General features: G+C 38.9%; 2 protein-coding genes across 3 annotated transcripts in view; one reads left to right on the top strand and one right to left on the bottom strand.

The window, feature by feature from the left end:
• Positions 1 to 22,761, top strand: part of UGP2 (UDP-glucose pyrophosphorylase 2) — a 70,545-nt gene extending 47,784 nt beyond the window's left edge. The window contains exons 4-10 of one of the 2 annotated variants that reach the window (XM_027622695.1): positions 11,468 to 11,653; positions 12,897 to 13,030; positions 14,596 to 14,893; positions 16,004 to 16,201; positions 16,745 to 16,987; positions 20,124 to 20,228; positions 21,723 to 22,761. In XM_027622695.1, coding sequence (XP_027478496.1) covers positions 11,468 to 11,653; positions 12,897 to 13,030; positions 14,596 to 14,893; positions 16,004 to 16,201; positions 16,745 to 16,987; positions 20,124 to 20,228; positions 21,723 to 21,830 — 1,272 coding nt within the window. In that variant the 3' untranslated portion in view covers positions 21,831 to 22,761. The remainder of the gene's footprint in view (positions 1 to 11,467; positions 11,654 to 12,896; positions 13,031 to 14,595; positions 14,894 to 16,003; positions 16,202 to 16,744; positions 16,988 to 20,123; positions 20,229 to 21,722) is intronic. The other variant, XM_027622696.1, reaches the window with a different exon arrangement.
• Positions 22,762 to 23,522: 761 nt separating this feature from the next.
• The window catches only part of VPS54 (VPS54 subunit of GARP complex), an 88,838-nt gene continuing 87,701 nt past the window's right edge, over positions 23,523 to 24,659 (bottom strand). Inside the window, 1 exon segment of the mRNA XM_027622684.2 lies at positions 23,523 to 24,163. Coding sequence (XP_027478485.2) covers positions 24,058 to 24,163 — 106 coding nt within the window. The 3' untranslated portion in view covers positions 23,523 to 24,057.

Genomic DNA, 24,659 nt, shown 5'->3' with positions numbered 1-24,659 from the left:
TGTCCTGTACAGCCCCATTCAGTTCTGCAGCAGTCTTTGTCAGATGGTCCCATTCATGTTGGAATTGTAGTTTATTACAATGATTTGAGTCAGGTCATGGAGGAAACACCGGCTACATCATGTCCTTGCAATTTCAGACATTTCTCAGTGCAGCCAACTACTGGTTTTCATCCGTTAGGTGCCCGCTGGTGCACTAAGAGAAGAATTACTATAAATCCCTTCTGAAAACGATTTTAAAATGATAAAGTTACCAAGAAGCTAAGCAAATTTGTGTTGGAAGAGAAGTGTCTTGGTGCTCTGTGCACAGATCATGTCTGTGATGCCATCCAGCACTTCCAGTGCTGCTGCTGCAGAGGAGGGTGAGTGCCACATATCACTGTGACTCTTCTGCATCTCTGAGCTTTGCATTGGAGATGGCGTGATCCTGCATGAGTGATGCAGCACCAAAGATGACCTTATTGACTTTTGAAAACAAAGGAAATATTATGAGCCACTTAGTTCTCAGAGTCTTGGAGAATTTAGGTGTTTCTATTACAGGCCTCCATTCAGCTGACAGAGCAGGCTGTGAGAACTTGCCTTGGAGAGAGTTGAGCTTTTCAGTACTTGTGATCATAAAAAAGAAAAGTCAGAATAGAATGGCAGTTAAAGATGGATGCATGTAACCTTCTCAAACTGTATCAGTGTCAGCTTCTTATTCAAGCCAAACAGAAGACTTCTCATTGAAATTCAGTGTAGTTTATTTTTTGCTTTATTTGCATATTAACTTTCATTGGGAAATACAGCATCTCCTATAAAGATTATTTTTATATTCAGTGAAGAAATTCCACAGGAGTGAGGTAAATTATATGCAAAAAGTTTTTTTTTTTTTTTTTTTGTGGGGGTGGTGGTCGTATTTTCACTTTTCTGAAACAGAGTCCATGCCTGATAGCTCGTAAAGCCTGAGAATTGCTGGTCTGAACTGAGTTGTGGAGGATAAAGGAAAGACCATTGGTGAAGTGAAGTTGCATGAGGGGGCAAAAATGCAGGGGCCTACACGCAACAGATAACGGGACGTTAGAGAGCCCACTGCTCCATGTTCCTGGAGCACAGCTTGTCAGGGAGAGTAGGAGAGGAGAAAGTGCAAGGCACAAAGAGCCAAATCATTAAGCACATTGCAAACCATGTCTTCCAGTTAAGATTAGAGTCAGCTACATTTAATAGTGAAACTCAGAATAACAAATCTAGAGAGAGGCAATCCAGAGCTAGTATGGCAGCAATGGTGCTCATCAGGAACCTGGGCTTCTCTGTCTTGCCACTCTTGCCATCCTTGGCATATCTCCTCATGGTCCCAGATAGTTGCTTGAATGAACTTTAGTCAGCATGTCTCCATTCTAAACAGCAGGAAGGAGGAGGCCACGCCCTTGTGCTTTCACAGAGACTTCCTGGAAATCTTTTACTTCCACTTAATCACAGTTTTGGCACAAATAAATGCAAGGGAGGCTGGGAAATGTAATCTTTTATTTGGGATGGTGGTGTGCCCAGCTGAAAATCAGTGTTCTTAAGTAAAAAGGAAAAAATGATGTTGGGGTAGGCAGCTAATAATCTCTGCCATGCCATATCAATGCTTTATTTTGTGAATGATGTAATAAAGAGAGAAACGTGTTCAAATGTTCTTTTCTAAAAGATTGCGACCTGCAAGGTGAAGGTGGATTGGAAGGAGGTAAGGAGGTCATAGAGGCCACCACTGCAGTAACACAGGTGAGCAGTGAGCAGGATGCTGACTGGAAGCAGGGACAGTTTCATGAGACTCACAGGTCTTGGTCATTGATCAGATGTGAAGAGTCTCCTGGCTTAGCAGCTGGGTTTGTCTTTGTGCCATAGAGATAGGAGTGAATAAATGAAGTCATGGGATTGGAGCAGATTGCCTGGGAAGAGGTCTACCTAGAATGGGTTTGAAAAGGAACAGCAGAAAGAGGAGGAAAATAGAATGTGGTATTTCTGAAGTGAAGGAGAAGAGAGCATGTCAAAATAGAAGGAGTGGTCAGTTAAATCAAATGCAGCTGAGCATGCAAGAGAAGAATTGATGTCACTGATAGGATTTCACAATTAAGAGGATGTAGATGACCTTGTTAAGAGCAGTTCACTGAGCCGTAGAGAAGACCAGATTGCAGTGGGTGAGTGAGGGATGGGAGCTGAGTGCAGCAACTTTTTCAGGAAGCCCTGCCTCTAAGAAGAGGGAGAAAAAAGGGATGTGGGTGTAGAAAAGGATGAGTGAGTGAATGCATTGTTTTCTTTCTTGGTTTTTAGATGGCAAATGTTGAATATGTTCACGTCAATGGAAGGGAATAGAGAGGGAGAAGCTGCCAAAGAGACTGGATGGTTGATGACATAGATTCTTGAGATGGGCACTAGCAGAGAGCTTGCCTATCAGGTCAGCCTCCTGTAACCAGAAGGAAGGCAGAAGGAAAAAACAAAGATGGAGATGCAGGAAGGTTCTTTCTGAGCATCTGGTGGCAGAAAGTTGAGGGCATTCCTATATATGATCGTTTTTATTTGCCCTATGAAATAGGGGTTGAGCTCCTCTTGGTGGCTGAGGGGCTGTTGGTGAGTTTGTTGGTGGACATGTGATAATGTACACGATTTGCCAGTTTTTCCTTTGTGAAAAAAAAAATCTATGGTTTAGGTATGTCATTAATGTGTAGGAGTTTTCAGATGACCCAGATTTTAGTCATTATCTTTAGAAATGTGAAATGAAGAGATGATATGTGGAAGTGCCTAGCATTGAGCTTGGCACACAGCACACCATGCAGTAAGGGTTTTGTGAATAAGCTTATGCTCTTAGAATATTTCCTGTACATATGGAGCATCATTCCAAACTTGTTTTACTATTTACGTAGTTCATTTTCTTTCAGGCAAACTTGCTTTTGTTGAAAAAAAGATCTTTCAGATTGCAATAATCATACCCTTGTGAACCATAACAGGGCAGGTACTGTTAGCTTGTTTTGGGTATTTGGCACTGCCTTCAGGAATAGCACAAATATGCTACCAAGAACTGGGTTATACAGACTGCTAATGGGAACAGTGTGTCCATGACTGTGTGATGAATAAAGCTTTTCTTCTAACTGGAAACTAAGTTGTGAACAGATACAGATCGTGGGAGACCATTTTTAAAGGATCTTAAAAATCTTCAGTTTCGGGGCACCTGGGTGGCTTAGTCGTTAAGCGACTGCCTTCGGCTCAGGTCATGATCTCAGGGTCCTGGGATCGAGCCCCGCATCGGGCTCCCTGCTCAGCAGAGAGCCTGCTTCTCCCTTTCCCTCTGCCTGCCGCTCTGCCTACTTGTGCTCTCTATCTCTCTGTCAAATAAATAAATTTAAAAAAATCTTCAGTTTCTGCAGAAAAACTAGATTGACATCCTACAGGGAAGAATATTAAGTCACATTCTTTAGTACATTGCCAGCTATTTTCTTTTGTTCACTGCCCAGAAGAAGTTGGATGCTTGACCAGTTCTCTTCTCCCAGGAGGCGGGAGCACGAGTGGTCTAGCCTTCTGTGTGCATCTTGCAGGGAGCCTCACAGGGTTTGCTCCACTTCACTGTCATGGTTGCCCTACTGTGGATTTAGTTGCAGTAGAGGTCTTCTTAAAACACTGAATTCTCTTCATGTCTGGGAGAAAGAGAAACAGTGTGACCTTATTGAGAGCATAAAGATCGCTCTAGTGATTGACTGAAGTGATTGAGTCACAGTAACATGCAGGCCGTGTCTGGCAGTGCATGGTACTCCCTGTCGTCTCCGAACACCATCCATCTTTGCATGAGTAGAAGTCTTTGTGCATTCTCCTGGGGCAGCTGAGAAGAGGAGAGTGAGGGGCCGGTCTAAAAATGTCTCTGTGACTTAGGTGTGTCCGGTATAACTTCAGCTGTTGCCAAGCAACTTTCTAACACAGATCCCCTTGGTTTGTGGAACTAAACTGAACTCTGGGGACTGCCTGGTGAGGTCCCTGGGGAGGGTGTGGACAGCATCACCCACAGAAGGAACTTGTGTTGGCACATAAGGTGGTTTATGTGATGGAAAGCTGTGCTTACTGCCTAATTTAACCTGTAATAAACTTTAGACAAAACGTGTCCTGGCTTCCTGGAATCATAAGATTGTACCTTTCTTTGCACATGTGTATATCTGTGTCTGTTTCTGTGGAGGCGGGGAGGGTTGGCTGTAAGTCAAGAAACATAAATGAAAAAAGCCCAATGAAGGCTTCCAGCAGTAACACTAACCTGACCATTCTGGACATCTCTCCCCTCGTCACGACTGTTACTTCACACCTTGTGACCCTTCTTCCCTTTCCCTCCATCGTTCTGCTCAGTCCTCCTCTTGCTGACAGTCAAGTTCCTCAGTGAGGCCTGTTTCTAATTAGCTGCTAAAGATCAGATATAATAGGACGAGTGGTATTACTGAAAGCACCTCGCGAAGAACCATGGTTCCTTGACATTTGTAGAGGTGCGGTGACTCCTTGCCCACTCAGCATGGGGTGGAGGATTCTAAATGTGGCACTTCATGGAGCCTTCTGGCCACTCAGCTCGATGGTAAACAAGTCTTTCTACTTGTGATTTGCCTGGGCTCGTGCCTAAAAGTCCTTATTAACTCAGTTTTGGAACTTGATGTTATGTATGAATCAGTTCATTTTATTTCGTACCAAATATTTGAAAAGTAATTCAGAATTACATTTAAAATTTAAACTCAAGTTCTTAAGATAACCAAGCTTGGGGAGATTTGAATTAAAACTAAAAGTATACTTGATATATCTTTTGGCTGAAAGTCAAATGGCTTAGTATTAAAATCATTGCAAGGCCTGATGGCTTCTATCACTATCCTAGAATAGGGTTTTGGGATACAAGAAAAAATTTATTTAGCCTCCATAGATTCAGTCATAAGGAATGATCTTCTTAAAGTATTATAATAGAATGCATGTTTTTAAGTTTGGTGTGAACAAAATGAACTTTTTCTTTACTTTTCATGAACTTTATATTCTTTATGGTGTGTGGATCAAAGATGATTTATCTTGAATATATATGATTTTGGAGGGCTTTTTTTTTTCCTGGTGAAATTTTTTTTTTTAAGATTTTATTTATTTATCTGACAGAGACACAGCGAGAGAGGGAACACAAGTAAGGGGAGTGGGAGAGGGAGAAGCAGGCTTCCCACTGAGCAGGGAGCCCGATGCAGGGCTCGATCCCAGGACCCTGGGATCACAACCCTAGTGGAAGGCAGACGCTTAATGACTGAGCCACCCAGGCGCCCCTCTCCTGATGAAATTTTAGGCACAAGAAGATACTTGGTTTTTAATTCGTCTTCACAGGAAGTGAAAAATTCCTGTTAGTGTTTTTCCTTAAAGATTCATGCCCTAAAGGGAATTAAATAGCTAAAAATTAAACATGGTTCCTAAAACTCACTTTAATGCTATGCATGTTAGTATACCAAGCATTTCTTTAAAGGTTAGGATTAAGATATAATCCAGTTTACATTATTTACTTGGTATTAGTATGTAAATCTGTATAAACATTTATCAGTTCAAAAAGGAAATTGTATTTTTCCTAAAGACATCCTACATGTTCAATTTTTTGGTTACTGTCAGTTTCCCAATTTAAATTTACCTGAAATATTTGCAAACATTGTTGTACACAAAATGAATAGCTTTTAAAATGTAGCATTTTTTACTCTTGTAGTAATCATTTATATTAGACTGGTAGAACATTCATGTTACATGAAATTTTTCACCCCAAATTACATCTAGAATGTTTACCTCGATTTGAAACATTATTAAGATATAATTAATCCTAATGGTATGCCTTTTTGAATTGGCTAATGTTGCTAAAATGATAGGATATGATAATACCTATATCATTATAGGTTCCGGGACTCCTGAATTGGTGTTTAGGTGTAGGGTTTGGCATTCAGCCTTCAAAAGGTTTAAGCTAAAGCTGAATACAGATTATTTGGTCAGATTCTGAGACTGAAGTTGAACATCAGTGTATCTTAGTAAAAAGCTCACTACTGTGCATTGTTGTATAAATGGAATGTTGATTACTGAAGACAAGGAAGAATTAGGTTTTAGCTCATCTTTTTATGTGTTTAGTCGAATGTCTTGTGATGTCAGTGTTATTAAAGTGAAAAAAGATTACATTGAACAAAAAAGGATCCTGGCAGAGTTATATTAAAAGGAAAAACATAGGGCACCTGGGTGGCTCAGTCGGTTAAGCGTCTGCCTTCGGCTTGGGTCAAGATCCCAGTGTCCTGGGATCCGGCCCCGCATCAGGCTCCCTGCTCGGCGGGGACCCTGCTTCTCCCTCCTCCCCTCCCCCTGCTCTCTCTCTCTCAAATAAATAAATAAAAGATTTTTTAAAAATGAAAATACATAATTCTGATTCCTTGGTTGATTTTTTTTAAATAGACCATCTAGAACTGTGTATGCTGCTAGTCAGGTATTGATTTACATTAATATTAAACAAAATGAAAACTTTAGCTCTCAAGTGCTTAACAGCCACATGTGGCCAGTACAAATAAGACATTTCCATAATTGTGAGAAAGTTCTATTGGACAGCACTATGTCTAGAGAGTGACAGTGAAAAAAGTGCCATCCTATTGATGTTTTGACTACATAATTATGAAGAAATCTTTTTATATTGTTTATATTTCTGTAGTTTTTTTTTCCTTGAATGACAGGCTGCCTATCCCTTAGAGATACTAGGAAATTCAGAACACAGGTGTTGAATGATGTCTGAAACCCAAGTCCTGCTGTTCTGCATTGTTTTCACATGTATCTGAAGAGCAGCATTTTTAAAAATTTATACTTTAGAATTGTGGTTTTGCTTGTAGCATTCTTTTCATAACCTTTAATTTTTTAATTGAGTTAGAGTGTACTGTTCAATAAATTCAAATAAAAAGAATCTGTTTTCTGATTACTAAGCTGAGACTTCAGAACTTGTATCCTATTCCACTTTTAATATCTGCAAATAAAATATGTAAGTTTTATGACTCAATTTGCCATAGATTGTCAACCTGTACCTGTATTCCAGTCCTTCACACCAGTTCCCCTTTTCCCAGATACGTTGCATACACATAAATAAACTTTAAAATATGGACCTTTTCCTGGAAAAATCTGCATTAATTTAGAATATTCTCAAACATATAAGCCACTTGTTTAAAAAGAATGCTAGATGACTCTTGGGGACATTATGCAAAGTGAAATAAGTCAGTCACAGACACTGTATAATTCCACTTGTCTGAGGTACCTAGAGTAGTCAAACTCAGAGGCAGAAGACATAAGGGTGGTTGCTGGGAGCTGAGTGGAGGAGGGAATGGGGACGTGTTTTTTAATGAGCATAGTTCCAGTTTTGCAAGACAAAAATAATTCTGGAGATTGGCTGCCCAACAATGTGAATATACTTAATACTTGAACTGTACACTTAAAAATGGTTAGGATGGCAAATTTTATGCTACTACAATTTAAAAAAGACTGTCAACAAATTCAGTTCTCCCAACTTGGTGGTTTTCTTTGAGAATGTCTTGTTTATTCTTTGCCCTTTGCATTTTTATACACACTTTAAATTGACTTGTCAGCTTCCACATAAAAAACTGTTGAGATTTTGATTAGGATTGCATTGATCAGTTTGGGAAAAATTGACATTTTTATAAGTCTTCTAGTTTATAAACCTGATAAATACATTCCTGATTTTATTTAAGTCTTTTAACTTTCCTCAGAAATGTTTCATAAAGTGTTCAGTGTAGAACTCTTGTATTTCTTTTATATTTATTCCTAAGAATTTATTTTTGATAGTGTAATAAAAGGTAACTTTAATCAATTCTATTTCTAATTCTTCATATATATAGAAACAGTTCATCTTTTTAAACCATCCTTACACATTTCTAAACATACAATTCATTAGCATTAAGTACATTCACAGAACTCTTCGATCTTGCACAATGAAAGCTGTTCCCATTAAACACCTCCCCATTCCTCCCTACCCCAGTCCTTGGAACCACCCTTCTACTTTCTGTCTATATGAATTTGATGACTACTCTAGGTGCCTCATAGAAGTTGAATCATAGAAATATTTGGGGTTTATGACTGGTTTATTTACTTTAACATATTCTCAAGGTTTGTTCATGTTGTAGTATGCGTCAGAATTTCTTTCCCTTTTTAAGGCTGAATGATATTCTGTTGTATGTACATGCCACGTTTTGTTTTATCCATACATCTTTTGATGGACATTTGAGTTGCTTCCACTTTTTGGCTATTGTGAATAAATGCTACTGTGAAGGTGAGTATACAAACATCTCTTTGAGAATTTGCTTTCAGTTCTTTGGGGTATATATCCAGAGGTGGACTTGGTAGATCATATGGTATTCTATCTAAAATTTTTTTAGGAACCACCATACTTTTTTCTTTAACAGCTACACACCATTTTACATTCCCACCAGCAGAGTTCAAGGGTTCTAAAAGCAGTTGTTTTTTAAAATATTGACTGTGTAGGGCGCCTGGGTGGCTCAGTCGTTAAGCGTCTGCCTTCGGCTCAGGTCATGATCCCAGGGTCCTGGGATCGAGGCCAGCATTGGGCTCCCTGCTCCATGGGAAGCCTGCTTCTCCCTCTCCCACTCCCCCTGCTTGTGTTCCCTCTCTCGCTGTGTCTCTCTCTGTCAAATAAATAAATAAAATCTTTAAAAAAAAATAAAATATTGACCATGTATCTTCAATGTTACTGTTTACATTATTCTAATAATTTGTAGGGTCTTTGGATTTTCTATATATAAAATCATATCATCTGAATAATGACAGTTTTGTTTCTTTTAATGGCTATATAAATTGAATACTATATGGCAGTGAAAAGTGAATTACTATAGGTTCATGCATTAATGTGAATTATTCTTATATATATATATAATTCAATATAACATTGAATTAAAGAAGCAAGTCAAAAGTTTAGAGACAAAAATAAGTAAAATATTATCATTATGGATACATACATAGGTGGTAAAACTAAAGTGTAAACATCAAGATGGTGGTTACCACTAGGGGTGGAAGAGGAATGTGATCAGGGCCAGACTCAAGGAGGCTTCTAAGTTATGGCAGTATTCTTTTTTATTTAGGTTATTCTTTTGACTATATATTTTATAAACTTGAATGTATGATGTTTCATAATGAAAATCTTTTAGGTGAAATTGGAAAATGTAGGTCTGTCTCACCATATGTAGAAAAAAAATTCTTTTATGTATTCTGTTTTTTTAAAGGTATATTAAAGGAAGCATTAAATAGGTAAAAATATTTCTGAACTAATTTACCTAAGGGGATGAATGCATGAACTAGGGAGTTTTAGTTAAATTGATTTTCACACCCTTTTGAGCCCTCTGTAAATATCAGATTCTTTTTTGGAAGTCAAAAGTAACTGCCAAATGGAAATTCTTGGCTTTTAAAAGAAATTGGAAGAATAATTGGCTTGGCTCCATTTGCTAACTCTTTTTGAGTAAATGTAATGTGCCCAAGAAATTCTCCTAACCTAATAATAGAGTATTTGAAGCCATTATATCACAGTGGCATTCCTTTTACTGACTGGTTGATTTCAACAGCTCTGCTGATGAAAGGATTGTAAACTGCCATGTTATATTAGGGTGACAAGCTCCAGCTCTGTTATCTCCTCGTATTTTTCTAGTAATATAGCACTTAAATTGGACTTTTTCTCTCAAATGATATTACCAGTTTCTTTGACATGCTGAAGAAACGATGTTCATGGCAGTGGGGTCAAAACATCCTTCAGGGAATGCCAGTCAACTGGGCCACAGGCACTTTGTGTACTTGTTGGGTATCCCAAGTTGTTATCATCCATACGTTGTCCTCACGTGGACCAGGTGCTGCCAGAGAAGCAACCAGTAGTCTGTGTTCTTTCCTGCCTCCGCATCATCCTTCTGTTCCTTGGTGGTTAGCATTCCAGTACTTAGGCAGCACCCACAAGTCTATCCCCTCCTCTGGTCTTTCCATACTTTTAAGTATGAATGACTGCTGAAGACTGCTTAGTGGCACTTAACAGGAAGATTGGCGATCCTACCACATTAGGAACTAATTCAGAATGAGTGATAACTAGGGGTGGTAATCCGTGGAGGGTCTTAGAGAAGAGTGCTTATTTCTCAGCATTTATACCAAGCAAAAAGTGCATTCATCTGCAGTTGGCAGTTAACAGAGTGTCTTGCAAGGTAGAGGAAGTAAGAAGCAAGACTAGTTTGTGTGGAAAGAACTGCTAACAGCAGAAATCGTGTGGTCAGGAGTCGACATAGGACATGTATGTGTTTGACCAAGCATAAAGGGATTTTTGCCTCCAAAGCCTAATTACTGGAATGTGAGTCCATCAACTCCTTTCCCAATTACAGACTTTATCCCTCACCCATCCACACAGCCTCTATAGGTAGCCAAACAAAAACAGCTCAGCTCATAGTAATTGAGCACTTACTATAATGGTTGTATTTCTTCAGTCCCCTCAATTATTATCTGTACTATACCATAATGATGTAACTGAAAAGTACATTAGATGATGTATTCCCTTAAAGAAGGATAACAACAACAACAACAAAAAGCCCTGTAAATGGTTAGAGAGTATACCGTGATCTTTTCAAAAGCTTTCATTCTTGTTATAAAAGATCTTTAGACTTGCTTGTGCCTCCTGCTTTGAACATAAGAATTTGGGCTCCCACTATGTGGTTGTTCCCTTCACAGCATGAAGAGTAATGCTCTGTGCTCCCAGAAATACACAAGGGTGCAGGGAGGAGGGGATTCTCTTTAACCTCAGCTCTTGCCTTTCCTACCCCATCAGGGTATTTTTTGGAGCAATGAGAACACAATTTTCCAATATGATCTTCTATACAGTGATGCCTGACAGTTAAATTCTTAAGGAATTCTATCCTTGTTACATAGCTAGAAATATGATAAAAAACCGCATGCCACCTTCTTCCTCTGAGGGCTTACTATTGAATGGAGGAGAAGGCATTTGGTTTTGGTTTTTGCCTCCTTCGGGAGAAGGAATAATGTATGATCATATATGTACTTCTTCAGAATTGAAGTAGATCCATACTGCACCAGAAATATTTGCAGATATGATGAGTTTTGTGTATCCCATTTACTATATTGATGCAAATTGAGAATTCTTAAGTTTTTAAAGGTAGTCCAAGCGACTTAGATGTCCTCAGGAGCCAGACAAATCTTTGTAGACTGTAACTTTCCCCCTTCTCGTACTCCATTCTAATGTAAATGAACCACTGAACTACTTTGTGCAAGAGCAGTTGCCTCTAAGTAAGTACCAGAAGGACTTGTGGACATTAAAGGAAATGTTGTTGAAACTTTCCATGGAGAAAAACAAACTCTTTAAGGGCACATGGAAATAACCCTGAGATTGATTGGATTTAACCTCTCATAAAGCTATTTGAATTCTGTAATTTTTTTTAAATTTCAGATTCAACCCTATGAAAAGATAAAGGCCAGAGGCTTACCTGATAATATATCTTCCGTGCTGAACAAGCTGGTGGTGGTGAAACTCAATGGAGGTTTGGGAACCAGCATGGGCTGCAAAGGCCCGAAAAGTCTGATCGGTGTGAGGAATGAGAATACCTTTTTGGATCTGACTGTTCAGCAAATTGAAGTGAGTAACATTCAGCCTTTCTCATGAACTACTAAAACCAGTTTTAGGTTATTATAAATGTTACCTTACAAAATAACAGATGTGGATTTGAGCTAGTCAAGGAGCTTGCTATCTTTAGTTTCTTTATTAGTATATAAAAAGGCCTGGTGTTCCCAAGGACAAATCCTTAGGGTGATGTAAAATAAAAGCTTTTGATCTTTAAGTAGCATTTGTGGTTGTTGAAATCTCTGGATCTTTTTGGATTCTCCTTTGATCTCCCCACCTTCCTCCTGCCGTTTCTTTTGGATGGCAGCCTTCATCACAGCTGTGATGGTCTGGCTTTATTAACCCCTTTTGGGAGGCCAGGGAGAACTTCCGTATCTGGTTGGCAGCCATGGATGCCTAGAACTCTCCTTGCCATCTCTGTTATGATGAAGTCGTTAATCGTGGGCCATAAGTTCTTCGGGGGCATCTTCTTCACATCTCTCTCTCGTGTCCGGTGCGGTGCTGGCAGCTGCAGTAGTAACACTAGCGGCAGCGGCGGCCAACGGTCACCTAGCCTGTACGGGACGTACACTGAGAGTTATTCTGAACTCTGTTCATGAATGACTCATTTGTTCCTCTCAGCAACTCTGTAAGATAAGTACTCTTTATATCGTCCCCATCTTACAGGTGAGGAAACCAAGGGACAGAGAGGTTGATTTACTTGCCCGATTCCCTCTGTGAACACAGGACGGTCTGACTTCTGAGACCTTACTTTCTTCTCACTCTGTGTTGCCTCTTAACTCTTCCTAGAGATTGAAAAGATTTCAGCTGGGGTGCGATTCACAGTTCTTGACATTAATCCTGAGACTAGAGAACCATGTCTTTGTAACATTTGTACTTTCATCCCCACTGTGCTCTGGACACAGAGTAAATGCTCCGTCAGCATTTGCCTATCCAGTAAGGCCACAGGGCACTGGCTGGGCACACAACTCGAGTCGGACCATGGTGGGTGTCCCGGCTCTGCCGATGACCTGCCACCTCTCTGGCCCTTAATTTAGCCATCCGTATATTGCAGACAAAGTTTCCGTCTCATAGGATTGTGATTTAATGAGCAAGTCCGTGGTGAACTGCTTAGCAAAATGTCCGGCTTATGCTAAATATTTGTATTTGGCTACACATAGGTGATGTTTTAGATACTTTGTGATTAGCCTACGAGTTTTAAATTTTTAAGTGAAAGAAAAGTAGGTCTGGGTAATCTGATTGTTATTTTCCTCCCTAGCATTTGAACAAAACCTACAATACAGATGTTCCTCTTGTTCTAATGAACTCTTTTAACACGGATGAAGATACAAAAAAAATACTACAGAAGTACAATCACTGTCGTGTGAAAATCTACACTTTTAATCAAAGCAGGTACAATAAGTAATAAAAAGCATGGAGGGTGTTACTCCTGGGAAACAAAGATTTCTTTGTCTTGTTTAAATAGAGCAGCCTCAAGATGTACATGTGCCAAAAACTCATGTTTGAAAATGTTCAGTGTCTTTAAAGGCTGAACACTTGTTCATAGATAGGTGATTGTTATAATCACTCTGTGATTCTTCCTAAGAGAGAATCTGCTTGTTCCATGTCCAGAATATTTGAGGATGGCTTAGGTCTTTGCTTTCTGAGAGCATATTTGGGCTCCACATGGGTGGATGAAAATTTTTATATGTTCTACAATATTGATAACCTTCCTTCATATGGGAAGAAATTTATTCAACATCCGGAATAGGCTTGGGGGAAATTTAATAAATCCTGGAAACAAATCTTCTACTTTGAGGAAGGGAAAGTAAGTGCAGGCATATCTTGTTTGATTGTGCTTCAATTGCGCTTTGTAGATACTGCATTTTTTTTTTTACAAGTTGAATATTTGTGGTAACCCTGCATTGAGCAAGTAAGTCTCTTGGTATTGGTGCCACTTTTCCAATAGCATCTGCTCACTTTGTGTCTGTGTCACCCAGTTTCAAACTTGTTCTTTATTACTGTATTTGTTATGGTGATCTGTGATCAGTGAGTCTGACCTACTGAAAGCCCAGATGATGGTTAGCATTTTTGAGCAATGAAGTATTTTTTTAAGTTAAGGCATGAACATTTTTTTTAGACATAATGCTACTGCACACTGAATGGACTATAGTGTAAATATAACTTTTATGTGCCCTGGGAACCAAAACATTCACCTGACTCGCTGTATTGCGACACTTGCTTTATTGCTGTGGTTTGGAACTGAACCTGCAGTATCTCTGAGGTATGCCTGTAGAAAGGGCTTCCGATGGTGACTTTGGATAAAGCCCAGGCAACTGGAGGAGTCAGTCTTCCATCTAAGAGTAAATGTGGGTCCATACGAATTTTCTAGAGAACGGGTGCTTCTAAAAGTTGTACCGTTTCTTGTTGTTTTCATCTGTTTTCGTGGACACTTGCTATGTTGCAGGTGCTCCGCCTCCATCTTCTGGTTGGTCCTTGGTCTGTTACAGTGCTAGCTCCTCTGTTTCCCCCACACCTGTCCTCCCTCGTGGTAGGGAGCAGATGTCCCTGAGCACTGATGTGACCCCTGAATACATGGTTGTAAGAATGGGCAGATTTTTCCAAACTTGGAGGGGAAAGAAAAATTCTATGACCAAAGAAGTTTGAGAAATTTACTTAATGTATTTCTTCTCTTGTAGAGTCATCAAATCTATTAATACCCTAGAAGTATGAGGTGTCCTCCCATCTGTGTAATGATGGAAGTTTTTTTGCAGCAAATATTATGATCTAGGAAACTGATTATTGGACAACACAGATAAGAGATTTTCTTAAATGGGTTTACCTGTGATTAAATTACTATTGATAGACTGAGAAGGAGGAAAGTTTTATTTAACTTTAAATGCATTGTTTTACTTGAAGGTCTGGAATGCTTTACAGAATTGATATAGAAAAAGACCTTGGTTTGTTTGTTTTTTAAGGTACCCGAGGATTAATAAAGAATCTTTACTGCCTGTAGCAAAGGATGTCTCATACTCAGGGGAAAATACAGAAGCTTGGTACCCTCCAGGTCATGGTGATATTTACGCCAGTTTCTACAACTCTGGTTTGCTTGACACCCTTATAGGAGAAGGCAAAGAGTATATTTTTGTGTCTAACATAGATAATCTGGGTGCCACCGTGGATCTTTATATTCTTAATCATCTAATGAACCCACCCAATGGAAAACCCTGTGAATTTGTCATGGAAGTCACAAATAAAACACGTGCAGATGTAAAGGTAAATATTGAAAGTTTGGGGAGTCACATCTTCACATTGCATAGGTTATGTAGTTCAGATGCTTTTTTTTAATTGAAAAGTTTCAGTGGTAAACAAAACAACACATTCATCCACTTGGTAACATCACTGTAAGACAGTGACATAGTATTCTGTAAGGTACCCTAAGTTCCACCTGACATAACTGTATGTATATAAATTGAACCTTAACAGTATTGTTGAGTGATCTGTATGGGCGATTTTAACTGAAAACAGTTCTATATGTATTTATAGGATAAGTGAAAGCACTTTCAAATGTTTTGTTCAGACCTTTGATATTCTTCTAGTTTGGTGCTTAAGTGTATTTATTTCATTTTTCCTTTAGTGAAAATGTACTATTTCTGTTTTCTACCTATGCATTTTTATATATTTTTTTAATCACTGTAGTATCTCTGTAGTTGCAAAAAAAAATGTTTTTTTAACTTTGCATGTATAGTGGTCATGAAATAGTACACAAAGTTTTACTACGTAGCCACAGGGAGTAACAGAAATGGGCAGAGTGTGAATACTAAAATGGTCAGTCCCTAGGCGGGAGTTCTGTGCCTCTTGCAGTGCCCCCTGACGCGTGAGTGAACATTCCCCTCTCCCCACACGGCTGTGGCCTCATGACTGTAAGAACATCTCTAAGCTGAGGCCGCTCAGGGGGCCACTCCTCACCCCTTGTGCCTCTGTCCTCCCTTTTCTCCTCCTATCCTAGAGCCAATCAGAGCAGGGTCTGAGGTAGTAGGACTAGTTATTTAGTGATGGACGGTGGTTTGGGAATGAGAGGAATGGCTGTTCCTGTAGCAGACTTTCAAAAAGCGAGGAAGACTCTAATGTACTCCCAGGGCTTTTATTGTGGACAAGAGGGTGGGTATATAGTATAAAATGACAACCTGAATATTTTCTTTGGTTCTACCATCATATGTATGTTGCTGTGTATCAAAGATTGAATCAATGCCAAAACTTTTTATTTCTGGGAGATTTTATCATCAATGTCTTTTCTCTAACACTTTCACAGACTAGAAATAGTGTGGTATGGTTATGACTGGGAGAGATATGGAGGTACTCACACACTCCTCTCTGCCTTTCTAGGGTGGGACACTCACCCAGTATGAAGGCAAATTGAGACTGGTGGAAATCGCTCAAGTGCCAAAAGCACATGTTGACGAGTTCAAGTCTGTATCAAAATTCAAAATATTTAACACAAACAATCTATGGATCTCTCTTGAAGCAGTTAAAAGACTGCAGGAGCAAAATGCTATTGATATGGAGATCATTGTGAATCCAAAGGTAAGCCAGAGGTGCAGCCCTTGCCTCCCTACACACAGATCCACTGCCCATTCTCTCTGGCCCATCTATTCACAGGTCCTTCCTTTTTGCCTAGTAAGTCACTCCAGTTCCTGGCCCTGTCTTTCAGAGTCTATACACCTTCTCTTTAGTGTGAAGCCTTGGTGCTCTTACTTGACACAGGGCTGTGGTAGTGGCAAGAGCACTGGGCCCAAAAGTAGAGAACCTACCTCGGTCTTACTTGTTGCTCTGACACTTAAAGGCCTTTTGGCCACAGGAATCTCGCATGAGTTTTCTGTAACCTTCGGTTCTTTATCATAAAATGGAAACATTACTAAACAGGAGTTACGATGCTGAAAAAAAAAAAAACACCATGTATGTCTAAGCACCTGGCGTATGGTAGGTACTTGCTAAATGTCACTTTTCAAAATTCTGTCTCCTTCAATGGATCTCTGAAACCACTCCCCAAATATTAACCAGCCCACATGAAACTAAGTTGCTAAAACCTATTTCTCCTCTCTCCCTGCCTGCTTTTCTTTCTTACAGACTTTGGATGGAGGCCTGAATGTCATTCAGTTAGAGACTGCAGTAGGCGCTGCCATTAAAAGTTTTGAGAACTCTCTAGGTATTAATGTTCCTAGGAGCCGCTTTCTACCTGTCAAAACCACATCAGATCTCTTGCTTGTGATGTCAAACCTCTATAGCCTTAATGCAGGATCTTTGACAATGAGTGAAAAGCGGGAATTTCCTACAGTACCCTTGGTTAAATTAGGCAGTTCTTTTACAAAGGTATGTAATTATAGATACGATATACATGTGAATTTATAGTTCTTAAATGTGTAAGTATAAAAATGATTGGAATGATGTGAATTGGGGTCTAATTACACTCAGCTGCTGACCTATTACATTCCTCTGTCTTTGCTGTATTTTAAAGGGAGTCAACCATAGAAGATAGAGGTGTAACTCACTTTTGAAATCTGATTGCTAAAGAGTAGGAAAGAACGTTTAATTTTGGGACATTTTACTTTATGTCTCTTGTAAAACCATTTACTGCTTTCATCAGTGGGAGAATGTTAATTCTGGTTTAACAAATATTGAGCCCCTACCATGTGCTGGGCAGTGTTCCAGGTGCTGTGGATAGTTAGCAGTAAATAAAATGGACTAAAATCCTTGCCTTCATGAATATTCTAGTGGGGTAAGAATGATAAGCAAATGTATATTATGTCAAGTGGTGGAAAATGCATGGAGAAAAAGCAGCAGGAATAGGGAATGTGTGGGTGCGGTGGTGTTGGTATAATTTTACACTGCGTGAATAGCATTCCAAGCAGGGAGAAGAGCAAGTATAGGAAAACCCCACCCCAGCATCATAAGTGGAATTCAAAACATTTCATCACATCAAATATCGTGAAGTTAATGAAGTGTTTTGTGGTTGGCCTGGAGTCCTGCTCGGCCCTCCAGGCCTATTCTAGTCCTGGTTGTAGGCTAGTGCCACTTGGTGTGGAGGTATGTTCTGCCTCATATATCGATGGGGGATGATTCTGGGTCCGGTGGCTGTGCTGCAATTTCCAGGATAACATCAGGCACTTTAGGACTCTCCCTGTTTTGGGTGCCTCTTATCAGCCTGGTTGAGCTGGGAAAATCCGGGTGGTACAAAGACCCAGCCTCTTCCCACATCCTGAGAGGGTACTGCCAACCGTTTTTCTTTTTTTTTTGTTTTTTGTTTTAGAAACAGGTTATTTGACAGAGAGCGTGCAAGCACATGTAGGCAGAGCGGCAGGTAGAAGGAGAAGCAGGCTCCCCACTGAGCAGAAAGCCCAATGCGGGGCTCGATCCCATGACCCTGGGATCATGACTTGAGCTGAAGGCAAATGCTTAACCAACTGAGCCACCCAGGCGCCCTGGCCATTTTTCTACCCAGCCTCATCTTTCCCTCTTCATGTCCCCCTCAATCTTCCTAGCCTTTTCAGTACCCTGCAGGAGATAAGAACGTTAGCTGCCCTAATTTGAGAACAGGGGCTGAGTGGGCAATGGCTAGTTGCTCTGAGTTTTACAGAGCACAATATGGCTGGGGCAGAGTAAGCAAGTGAGAGATGGGGGGAGTAGTTGGGTCAGACAGGGAACAGTCCTAATGTGTAGAACCTTGTAACTAAATACTGGGAATGTGGGTGGCTTTTTTTTTCTTTTTTCCTGGTGGATGAGAAACCATCAGAGAGTTGCGAGCTAAGGGGTGAAGTGACCAATCTGCTGAGCGAGGGTAGAATCAGAGAGACCAGGGAATAGGCTGTTGCAGGAATTCTGGCAAGAGGAAATGGCGGCTTTGACCGGGGTGATGGCAGTGGAAATAGTGAAAAAATGTTGACATTCTGAGAAATTTTGACAGTTGTACCTACAGAATTTGCAGTCGGACTAGATGGGAGTGCAAGAGAGAAAAGGTTAAGGGTGATTGCAGGGTTTTTAGCCGGTGCAACTGGAAGCATGGACTTTCCTGCCGTTTATGGAGATGGGGGAAGTAGGTTTAGGGGGACCAGGATGGGGAATTCAATTTTGGAGATACTGTATTTATTAGACCTTCAAATTTATTAGACTCTTTCTAGATCAGAGGAGAAATCTGGAAGAGCCAGGTAAATTTGAGAATCCTCTGTTTATAGCTGGTATTTAAAGCCATGAGATAGGGATCACCTAGGGAGGAGGTGGGAGGACTATTCCCTAAGACAGTCCAAGGCTTAGAGGACGGGGATGAGGTAGAGGAAGCAGCAAAGGTCACTGAAGAGTTACAGATGAGGAATTGGGTAGAAAACCATGAGTGTGTGTGTCCTGAAAGCCAAATTAAGAAAATGTCTCAAGAAAGAGGGAGTGATCATCTGTGTCAAGTGCTGCTGCTGATTCAAGTAAGATGAATGGTTCAAGATCAATGAGAATTTATGTAGATTTATCAATATAGAAGTTCTGGAGCCTGACTGGAGGGGATTTAGTAGAGAACAGGAGAAATTAGAGATATGCAGACAACTAATTCAAGAATTTTGCCCTAAAACAAAGCAAAGCAAAACAACTGCAGCCATAGACAGAAAGGGATATAAGATTTGAGAGTTTGTTTGCTTTTTAAAGATGGAAGAATATGGGATATTTATACATTGCCTGGAATTGATGCAATCAGAGAGAGAAAACATTGAAGAGGGAGAAAGAATCACTGGACAATATCTTTGAATAGGCCATAAGAAGGCCTGGCCTTAAGTTGGAGTACACCCAGTACTAGGAAGGGACAGAGTAATGGGCTAGAGGGCAAGTAGCCCATTGGTAGAAGTCAATGGACCTTTTCAGATTGCTTCTAATATTTTTTTAAATTAATTTATTATGTTAGTCACCATACATCATTAGTTTTCGATGTAGTGTTCCATGATTCATTGTTTGCATATAACAATTTTGCAGATTGCTTCTAATTTTCTTAGCAAAATAGGAAACAAGGCCCTATAAGACAATTTCTACAAAGTGCCTATAAATCTAAGGAAATAAAAGGTAATCATTTGTAATGATAATTTGATAATTCGTGCTGTTGCTGTGCATGAAATATTCCACTTCTTCTGAAGCCCAGCTCCAGTCTAGCTTGCTTCAATGATCTCTTTCCAACTAAACTCCAGATTATTTGAACTACTCATTGGGCTCTTAGCATGTTGTTTATTTATTTATTAATGTCTGATCTGCTCAGTGGTGTCATAAATTGCTTGATTGTAGGGACAGTGTTCATATATCCTGGTCTCTCCTGCACAGCATCTAGCATCTAACAAATGCTTAATAAATAGGTTCTTCCCATAGATGGCCTGAGCTTGGCCATAAATAGAATGTTTTCACAGTTCAAGTAAACTATCTTGTTAATTTAATCCCTGTTTTTTTCTGTTAACCCATTTTTGAAACAATTTGTTTCTTTCAGGTTCAGGATTATCTAAGGAGATTTGAAAGTATACCAGATATGCTTGAATTGGATCACCTCACAGTTTCAGGAGATGTGACATTTGGCAAGAATGTTTCACTAAAGGTGTGTTGTTCTGAAGAAAATTACAGTTCTTATACCTTTACAAAACAGGTTTCATTTTCTAGTCCTAAATTTACCTTTATTTTAAAGAATACCTCTTAGTCTATACCAGATGTTTATAAGACATAAATAATTTTTAAAATGAAATAGCTTACCACAGTATTTAGTATTAATAACTATCTTCCATAGATATACAACATAGTTAAAATACAACCATAATTGTTGTATATAGGAACTTTGTGGAATATAGCATTCAAATTGAAAGCAAACACCAGTAAGTAATTTAACTGGTACTATTTTATTGAAATGACAGTCTGTAAAAGAGAATCACTGTTAAAGTAGCATTAGCTCAGCAAAGAGGACTATTTGAATCTGAATGAAAGTAGAAAAAAATGACAACTTCACTTATACTGAATATAATCTATTCCTATTAAAGTAATTGATTGTCATCAGTATAGAGATTTATTCACATACGGTAGTACTTGGGTACTTTGATGAGTATCATGCTAGCCTAAGAAATAGGAAGGACTATAGGTATAAATATTAAAGCTCAGAACCAAAGATACATCAGCTTTTTCCTATTAAAAAAAAAAAAAAAAACCCATACCTAGAGTACATGTGGTCTTCCTTTAGTACAGCTCCTTAAATGAGGATCTTAGAAAAACAAAAAGATTATCTGTGTGTGTGTGTGTGTATGTATATATAGTCGACCCTTGAACAACATGATGGCTTGGGGGGGGTGACCCCTGTGTAGTCAAAAAATTCATGTATAACTTGACTCCCTAAAAATGCAACTATTAATAGCCTATTGTTGACTGGATGCCTTACTGATAACAGTTGATTAACACATATTTTGTAGGTCATATATATTATGTACCGTATTCTTACAATAGAGGAAGCTAGAGATAGGAAAATTTTAAGAAAATCATACACAGTACTATACTGTATTTATTGAAAAAAATGCGTGTTAGTGGGACCCAGACAGTTCAAACATGTGTTGTTCCAGGGTCAACTATACAGACCTATATATACGTGTATATATACATATATAGGTGTATAGAACTTTATTGTTGATACTGTGTACACACACACACACACACACGTACATGGAACTTTATTGCTGATACTGCCTCATCTACATAGTCTCAGGACATGAAAAATATATTCATAAACCAACAAAACAAACCCAAACCTACATGTAAATATAAACCAAGCACCTCAGTATCTTTATGAAGGTAGTTCTTTGAAAGGGCCCATCATGCTGTGGCACAGGGCCCACTTCTCAACCCCTGGTACTCCTCTGATACGGAGGCAGGGTCTCTAGAACTACTGGCAGGATTCTTGGACACATTATACAGTTTTCCTTAACATGTTATTTTTCCTACTTTAAAACTGCTAATAAGTACAACTGCTCCACTGTAAATGGAGCATAAACTTGGTAATTGTAAGAAAATCAGTTGTGTTTCAGCTGCAGTTTTACACTCTTCTGTTTTGTAGGGAACAGTTATCATCATTGCAAATCACGGTGACCGAATCGACATCCCACCTGGAGCAGTATTAGAGAACAAGATTGTATCAGGGAACCTTCGTATCTTGGACCACTGAAATGAAAAATACTGTGTACACTTCATACTAATTATGGGTTAAACAGTTTCTTACAATGAAATGTTCTCTAGGATTCTAAAATCGGCAGGTACTTTACTATGTTACTGTACCCTGAGGAGTTAATTCTTAGTTTTTTTTTGCAATATGCTTTTAGTCGAAGAAAAGCACAGATGGAAGCAATATTTTTCTTCTTTGAAGAGGACCCTGAAAGTTCATCTTGAAGTGCAATACTGTTTAATCTTAAAACTGGGGCAGCTCTGCTGGAACATCTTTTAACAGAGGCTGGAACATCTTTTAACAGAGGCCTCAGTGATGGTCACTTTGAATTGCTTGTGATTTCAAAAATAAAGCTGTGAGGCAATCCATGTGCACACGTACACTTTCAATGCTAACTTTACGAAATGGTGAAGAAAAATGGTTTACTCTTGCAAAACAGTTACTGGATCAGTTGGAAGATTTGCTCTTGAAATATTTAAGTACTCACTGACCAGTTACCTAACATATCTAGTTTTTGCATTTCTAAGAATCTTAACCACATCATTCTTTCCATAGGAATAAAGCTGAAGGCCTTTCAGCTAGTCCTAAGGCTGGGATGCCTGCCATGCTTTCCATAGACTCTCCATTTATTAAAACAAAGTGATGTTTCTTTTTCCAGCTGAAGGGATGGGGTGGCTAGAGGTAGGGTATTTCTTTTACATCCTTGTTCTCTAGTACGATGGGGTGGGGGGATAACTTTATAAAGTTCCCTTTCCTTGAAGCTTTCTTGTTGTGACTGAAAATATTCACAAATAACCTTTCAAATCAGCTCTGCTGGTAGTTTGTGGCTTTTCTCTAAGGATTAATTACATTTTCTAATTCTTACATATCTGTTTTTGAGTAGGCTGCTTGTAATTTAAAGTTTACTGTATACTATTAAAAAGAAGTTGCCTTATAAAGTCTGATAATTTTTTACAGCTTTATTTTAGACAGTTTAAGAACCAATGACATACCTCAGTAATGATAAAGAAAACAAGCTTTCCTTTTAAGGGAATGGAAAAGCACAAAATAAGACTATTATTTCACTGTACATAATCACAAGGTTAGGCACTCTTGACAGGGTGAGGCAAGATTCCTGGTATGAGGTGAGGCACAGGCACTTTCAGTTGTAGAGTGCTGCTGATTCTAGTTTTGAAGGTAGGTATTATAAAATCTTTAAATAACTTACTCATCACCTTGTATTTCTGGCCCCAACACAGCAGTCTATATTTTTAAAAGTTCTATTTTCTCCCTGGTCTTCGTTCATATACACATCAAAAGTAACTTTTTAAAAACAAGAACGCAAGGGGGCCATACTTCATATGTTATCTAAATGTTAAAATGAGAACTCATAAATAGGCAGAACATATTAAAATGTATTACCATTTGCTAGAAATAGAAAGCCCACAAACCAACCCTTCATAGATACTTTTATAAAAATACAGCTATTAAACTGCAGCCTTTCATATACCACTTCTGAAAAGTATTTAAATTAGTAGTTGCATAAATAAATGCCAATATCTATTCTTTATTTACTGTGATCAGACTTTCAAGTATTTAGACTATTCTGGAAGGCTTTACCCAGTTGACAAAGAGTGGTGGTAGAAAGATTAAATATGTGACACACAAGGCCTGAAACTTGACATTGGTCACTAAAACAAAAATTGAATTCCTAAATCCAAGCAATCAAAAGATGTTTATTTTTTATAGAAAGATCTGTAAAAAAATAATTTTTCAAACAGCTTTACTTTCATAGAGAAAACTTTCTACAGAGGTTGACTAAGATTTTAATATTTTAAATTGTACCATCATTAAATAAGGTGGGACACCATATGAATTTCATTGCACTGGAAGAAATGCAAAGCATTTTTTAATATAAAGTATACAGAGCATTCTAGTCAACTACAGCTGTGTTACAGCTATGTGTTCTTTTGGATTTGGTCCAAAGAAACCTGAGTCTGTTTCCAGAGAGAATGAAAAATGTTATAGACACCTGATCAGTTACTCCTCACTGAAGGAAGCATAAAAATGGCATTCCTTGTAGATCCCACTGAATCCCAGTTTCCCAACACTGATACTTTCCTTTTCCCCTTCCCCTATCCCAGTTCACTTTGGGTTCGAGGTTCAGTTCTTGAATCACAGGCATCCACATTTTCTTCATAAACATACACATCCCATGGTCAGATGAGCTACCCAGTTTTCCAGTATGTCATCACCTCTTCTGTTCCCAGATCTCGGACATATTTAGGTCCAAATCTTTAAGGCCTTTTAAGGCTTGAAGATTTCCAGTGTAAAAAGCTACATCTGCTGTGACCAACCTAAATATTGGAGAGAAAACTATTTTTAATCTCACACTTTCTACTGGATAAAGAAGCAATGCTCATAGTCAAGTCTTATCGTAACTGCTAGACTATTATTTAAAATTCAGATTTCCTAGGGACCAAATGTCAATATATTTCTTAGCAGGATTCCTGCTATCATATAGAGTGCTCTATTTCAACAATAAATATCTTGAAAAGGAGTAAACCAGTGCAGCCTGGACTTGGTCTCTTATCTTAAAACAGCATGAAATATCAGTGGTCACTAGACTATACAGTTGACCCTTGAACATCACGGGTTTGAACTGCACGGGTCTACTTACAGATTTTTTTTGACACGGTACAGCATGAAAGGTACTTTTATGATTTTCAAAACCTTTTTTCCAGCTTTATTATAAGAATACAGGATATAACATACAAAATGTGTGTTAATCCACTGCTGATAATGATAAGGCTTCCGGTCAACAGCGGGTATTAGGTTTTAGTGAAGTCAAAA

The sequence above is a fragment of the Zalophus californianus genome, chromosome 8 (assembly GCF_009762305.2).
Source record: "Zalophus californianus isolate mZalCal1 chromosome 8, mZalCal1.pri.v2, whole genome shotgun sequence".
NCBI lineage: Eukaryota > Metazoa > Chordata > Mammalia > Carnivora > Otariidae > Zalophus > Zalophus californianus.
This window is presented reverse-complemented; position numbering and strand designations above follow the sequence as displayed.